General features: G+C 45.8%; 1 protein-coding gene across 2 annotated transcripts in view; it reads left to right on the top strand.

Moving 5' to 3' along the window:
- LOC109323690 (neuronal acetylcholine receptor subunit alpha-7-like) overlaps positions 1-6,145 on the top strand; it is a 162,410-nt gene that overhangs the window by 140,007 nt on the left and 16,258 nt on the right. For both annotated transcript variants that reach the window (XM_019555381.1, XM_019555382.1), the window contains one exon: positions 3,814-3,923. In XM_019555381.1, coding sequence (XP_019410926.1) covers positions 3,814-3,923 — 110 coding nt within the window. The remainder of the gene's footprint in view (positions 1-3,813; positions 3,924-6,145) is intronic.

Genomic DNA, 6,145 nt, shown 5'->3' with positions numbered 1-6,145 from the left:
ATTGGGCAAGGGAATTCGTATACTCACTCAGATACCCCAGAGATCTCAATCAGAATGCCGGAGTGTGTGTCTGGCGTCCTCAGAAACCAAAAATTTGCACAGGAGCTTTTAACTTCTTGAATATCCCGACTCACGTCTCAAACCCCTGGGCGAGCCCAAAAAGCCGGCAATGTGCACACTCCCCATGGTGTCAGAGACGATTTTGTTGCTGAATTCCAGGGTAGTCCAAAGATGCCCCACGTTGGGCGCCAAATTCTGTTGCAAAAGATTGCGGTCCATTTTTTTGGAGGCTTGCAAAGAATCTTAGACACACACTTATTAGCAGCACAAAAGGTGTATTTGCAAATAGGGTCAGAGCAGAGTCAAAGACTCAGATTACTCCGAACTCCTGAGGAACTTTGCAGCCCGTATTTATCCTTTTCCTCCTGGGCACGTGTGCAGAAACAGGAACTTTTACAGCTCATTTCCGTTTCATACAAACATGTGTGTGGTTACATTACTATATCCATCGCATGTACATTATAATTAACTACTTAAGTATGCAGGGTGGAGAAGTAAATATGCATCAGCTAATTGCACATGCTCAGAAAGTTTTTTAGGTCATCAAGAGTTTAAATCCCCCGCCCTTTCAAGGACACAGTCAGTTGAATTTCAGTTTCTGTAATCTGCATGAGAAAAGCTAGGGGGAGGCTGGGGGAGAGTGTGATTTAGTATAAGAAGAACTGTGGCAAGGCTGGGCAAGGAAAAAAGTCCTTGGCAGTGTTTTTCTTATCAGGTACAAGATGCAAACTGTGTATTTCTAACAACACTCCATTTCTAAGAGGCAGGTGTGGTGCCTCCTGGTAGCCACTATAATCCTATCTCTTCTCCTGTCTGGTTAATGAGGGTACCTCCCTGTGCTTTCCTGCCATGCCTTAGATGTTATTTAAAACTCAGGAGCCTGCCCCACGCAGGCCACCAAAGTGATTTCTTGACTCTACCTCTTTGGTGCTCAACCCCTCAGGTCAGTTTAGTTCATTGGACCGTCAGGCTGAATCCCCAGCCCCTAACATCCCTTTTTTGACAGCAGCACCATCCCCAGCTGCCCTCAGTGGCCTCCTTCCCCCATTCAGTCATTCCCATGCCTCACAGCACAAAATCCAACACGTAGAACTCCATTACAATTCATTTGCAGGGGGGAGCCTTTCTAAGAGCCCTTTCCAGGATCCTGCTCAGTTCTATGGTTTCTACCAGCTCTGGCCTTCCTGGGCCTGTTTACAGTTCCCTTAGCCCAGGGGTGGGCAATTATTTGGGCTGGTGGGCCACTTAATGAGTTTTAGTGAGCTGTCAAGGGCCACACACACGAAATCTTTCAGAAGATATCATTTTAACAAGTTATAGATAAAGAAATAAATCATATACTAAAAATCAAACATCTACTATAAAATATTTTAAAACAGCAACCAAACCCAGAGCAATGCGTGTTACAATGAGCTGTCCTGAGATATATAACTTAACAGATGGCCTGGGTGGTATGTGTGCATGTGTGTGTCCATTCTGCCTGTCCTGTGTATTTCCGTTCTCTGTGTGTGTGTGTGTCCTGTTTATTCTGCATGTGACCGTCCTGTGTCTGTCCCATGGTTTTCCTCTGGGCGTGTATGTATCCTATGTATTAGGGCTGTGCGAAATGGAAGTGTTCTGTTTTGACCTCATTTCAATGTTTTGACAAAACAGTGTTTCATTTTGACTTTTGTTTCAAGTTGAAACGGCTGTTCCGTTTCGTTCCATTGAAACATTTTGCCATTTTGACCCTGTTTCAACGTTTCCCCATTTTATTCCCCATAGGATATAATGGGGAAGGTTGAAACAGGCTATAACTTTGTCATTTCTGGCCAGATTTGAATGAAACTTGCAGGAATGGTAGGTGCTTCTGAGGGCATGACACGTGCCAAGTTTCAAGAAGTTTCACAAACTCCTGGAAGATCGTTTCAGGCTCAACATTAGGAAAAACTACTTCACAACTAGGGTTTCCAGACTGTGACCATTGCTCCTAGTTTTTCCCCAAGGGTGCCCTGGTGTACAGTTGTTGCCTGAGCCCTAGATGTATGCTTTTGATGTAGCGGTAAGCTGCTACCAAGTCCCCTCTCAGCCTTCTCCTTTTCAGGCTGAAGAGCCGCAGGTCCCTCAGCCTTTCCTCATATGGCTTGCCGTGCAAGACTCTGAGCATATGCGTAGCCCTTCTCTGGACTCGCTCAAGCTTTACCACATCCTTGTTAAGGTGCAGAGTCCAGAACTGGATGCAGTACTCCAGCTGCGGTCTCACCAATGCTGAGAAGAGCCAAGTAGAGCAGGAGAATCACTTCTTTGCAATGGTTTTGCTTGAGATGCATCAATTGATGCATGCCAGGGGCCCTGCTGGCTACAGCATTGCACTGCCCGCTCATGTTCATACTGTGGTCAATTATTACCCCTAGGCCTCTGGTGGCAAGTGATGGGGGATCTTCAGTCCTGCTGCCTGATGAGAAGCAGCAGTTGTACAAGCACCCATGTCATGCGTTTTGCCTGTCAGCAGCTAGGGGTGCAGGGCCCCAGAACCCCCCTGCACCCATCTCCTTAACACCTGGCAGGCTTAGTGGCCGCAGCAGGACTTAGGAGCCAGGCCTGCAGTAGTTGAGAGGTTGGGGGTTGGCAGGCTTCATGGACTCAGCAGGAGCTAGCAGGCCTGCAGCTTTCACCCTGCTGCGCCTTAACACACAGTGTTACCCATGTCATGAGTTTTGCTTGTCCGCAGCTTGAGATGCAGTTTTCCCCAAACCCCTGCACCTATCTCCTTGAAACTTATGTTGCCTCTTGTAACTGCCAGATCCCCATGTGAAGAATATAATGATTCATATTAATCATTGCTGTTAACATGATCTTTGCCTTGACGGGGAGCAGCAGCAGAAGAACAGGGCTGGGACAGAACTCCCCTTCGAGTCATCATTAAAATCTTGACTTTCCCTCCAAGCTCCTATTTGGGATGGGGGTGGAGGTTGGGAGGCTCATGATCTACAGTTTCAATAATGCTTTCCATTTTCAGTTTGCACGATTTGACTGTAATGCTGCCTGGCATTTTGGCGCAATTAAATCTGTGCTTAATTAGCTCATATGGTCCTTTGCTGCTTTACGCTATTAAATCTGTGTTGTCTTTTCCTTTTGTAAAGGTTTACAACTCCAAAATTGTGGGCTCAGTGCCCATTTCTTTTTACAGAAGCTATTTTATAGGCCTCAGCCTGTAGGATTTTTTGGATCAGCCTTCTAGGGTACCTCTCCCTATATGCCATATAGGGAACCCAACTCCTAACTTGGATTCCCCAGGCCTTGCACCTAATCCTTTCACTGGATCTGTTTCTTGCTCACCTTGCGGAGGGGAGAGGGGAAGGTATGTGCACTGAAGACTCTGAGGTGCTCCGTTAATAATGGAGGCCATGTGTGTATCTCAGGTATAACACTTAACACATGTATAGCACTTTCAATTGGTAGACCTCAGAAAGCTTTACAAAGGAGGTTGGTATTGTCAAATGGACCAATGGAGCTTGGTTGGGGTCTCTGGGTGCTATCTACAAATTATTCATAATAGAGTTAGCCAAGATCCATAAGAATCCATTTTGTGATGAAAAGCCACTAAGAGGAAAAACTCCAGGCATTTTTTGCAGGAACTCTGCCATATTTTCAGTCCAGTAAAGGGGCAGGTGTGCTTAGGTGGTACAACACAGCATTCTGGACTGCAGATTTTGCCTTGAGCTTTGTAAGCAAATTAATCTCTGCTTTTTTCTTTCTTTTTTTCAATTGCAGCTCAGTATTTTGCAAGCATCATGGTCATTGTTGGCCTCTCTGTGGTGGTAACAGTTCTGGTCCTTCAGTTTCATCATCATGACCCACAAGCTGGAAAAATGCCCAGATGGGTAAGTGGAAAAATGCCTCAAAATTGTGTTCTGGGGGCCCAGCAGTGCCCCTGCCCAGCCCTGTGGAGGACCTGGGGTCCCCATAGGTCCAGAGATTTGGCAGTAGAGGAGTAGTGCCACAATTTGCCCACTGCCAAATTTTCAGACCCAAGGGAAATCCTGTGGGTTGGATGACATGGCACCGTGGACCAGAGGTGAGCACCCCTACCTTAGTTGACAGCTGTTGGCACTTATGTAGCTGTATATTTTCAAAACAACATGCATTAGTCACCACTGATTATTTTCTCTAATTTATTTCCAGTCTGTATAGAGCTATACCACCCTAAACCTGACCCTTGAGTTTCTAGACTTATAGCCAGACTTTCTTTCTGGCATCTGTCATGGGGATGAGAAGGCCAAATTGCTGGTGGAAACACTCTGTTACTAGGAGATATTTGCAGTGTGAATTCACCCATGTTCTGCAGTTGTTATCCAGACTTGTGAGTCAGCATGAACTGACAAAATCACAGAAAAGTAGGACTGGAAAGAACCCCAATTCACCCAGCTCAACTCCCTGCTCACTGCAGAATCATCCCTGTCCAAATCATCCCATATGAGCAATTGTCCATGCTGTTTCTGAAATCATACAAATCAATCCTGTCACACAACTAAAAGGTACCCAAAAACACCAATAGCACCCTAACCTGCCAAAGATAAATCAGGGTGACAAGGGCTGTCAGTGTCCTGCTACTGTAAAGGTTGTAAAAATACACTCACAAGATCCAAGAAAGAGGGCCACTATGTCAGGGACAGGCAGTCCAGCCTGGGCCAATTGCCTAGTGGGCCAAGGGCTTTGGCCAACCTTAAAAGATGACTGTGCATTGTTATCAAGACTACAACTAACCCTGAAGCACTTAACAGTCCTCTTGTACATTTCAACAAATCCACCACGTGCCTAACTCCAGCAGAAATGGCACGTGTGACCTTACCTTTTGGTATTTGTAACTTGTCAGCATGTCAGTATTTAACCTTAACATTTTTAATAAAATGCTTTTTAATAAAATTATATATAATATTGGAGATGGAAATTAGACTGCCCAAGCTTTCAGCCTAGCAATTTGGAACTTACAAGCATGGAACATGGTCCTACTAGCCTCTCCAAAACCTAGCAAACTTCTAGCAGACACAGATTAGAAATAATTTAGTATAGGCCATTAGCAGTATCACAGAAAGAGATGTTCTTGCTGGCTAAGCCAGCTTCTTGCTTACATGTAAGGGAAAAGAGAAAAGCATTGGTAAAGGTTTAATTTTCAGGTTTTATTTATGGTATAACTGTAGCCACTGAGATGTTGACATCCTTGATTCCTTTTTGTCTAGGCAGGGCATTTTTATTAATTTTAAGATCATGGAGGTCAAAAGACATGAGGGTACATTGTCTTTGGGAGGAAGACAAGGGAAGACAAGGGAGGGAGGAGGACCTGGGAAACTATAGGCCAGTTAGTCTTACCTTGATCCTGGGTAGGCTTTTTGAGGGAGTTATTCTGGCAAATGTCCACGAGGGGCCAGCAGGGGAGATTATGCTTAGGGGAAACCAACACGGGTTTATTAGAGGCAGGTCCTATCAGACCAACCTGGTGGCCTTCTACGACCAAGTCACCAAATCCTTAGATGCAGGGGTAGCAGTGGACATAATCTTTCTGGACTTTTGGAAGGCTTTCAACACTGTCTCTCACCCTGTTCTCATTAAAAAAACTGGGGGACTGTGGTGTCGACACCTACACAGTCAAATGGGTCGCCAACTGGCTGGAGGGCTGCACCCAGAGAGTGGTGGTGGATGGGTCATTTTCTATCTGGAGGGATGTGGGCAGTGGGGTCCCGCAGGGCTCGGTCCTTGGGCCTGCACTGTTAAACATCTTCATCAGTGACTTGGAGGAGGGAGTAAAAAGCACCCTGTTCAAATTTGCTGATGACACTAAGATGTGGGGGCATGTGGGCACGCTAGCAGGGAGGAATAGGCTTCAATCAGACCTAGATAGGTTACAGAGGTGGGTGGATGAGAATAGGATGGGATTAAACACTGACAAGTGAGAGGTGATGCACCTGGGGGGAAAAACCAGCACCATGCCTACTGGCTGGGGAACTCCCTTCTCATCAGTGCAAAGGCAGAAAAGGATCTTGGAGTCATCATTGATGCCAAGATAAATATGGGCAGGCAGTGTGGGAATGCAGTCAGGAAGGCCAAC

The sequence above is a fragment of the Crocodylus porosus genome, unplaced genomic scaffold (assembly GCF_001723895.1).
Source record: "Crocodylus porosus isolate Cpor-Errol unplaced genomic scaffold, CroPor_comp1, whole genome shotgun sequence".
Taxonomy (NCBI): domain Eukaryota; kingdom Metazoa; phylum Chordata; order Crocodylia; family Crocodylidae; genus Crocodylus; species Crocodylus porosus.
The sequence above is the reverse complement of the archived record's forward strand: the minus strand, read 5'-3'. Positions and strand labels throughout refer to the sequence as shown.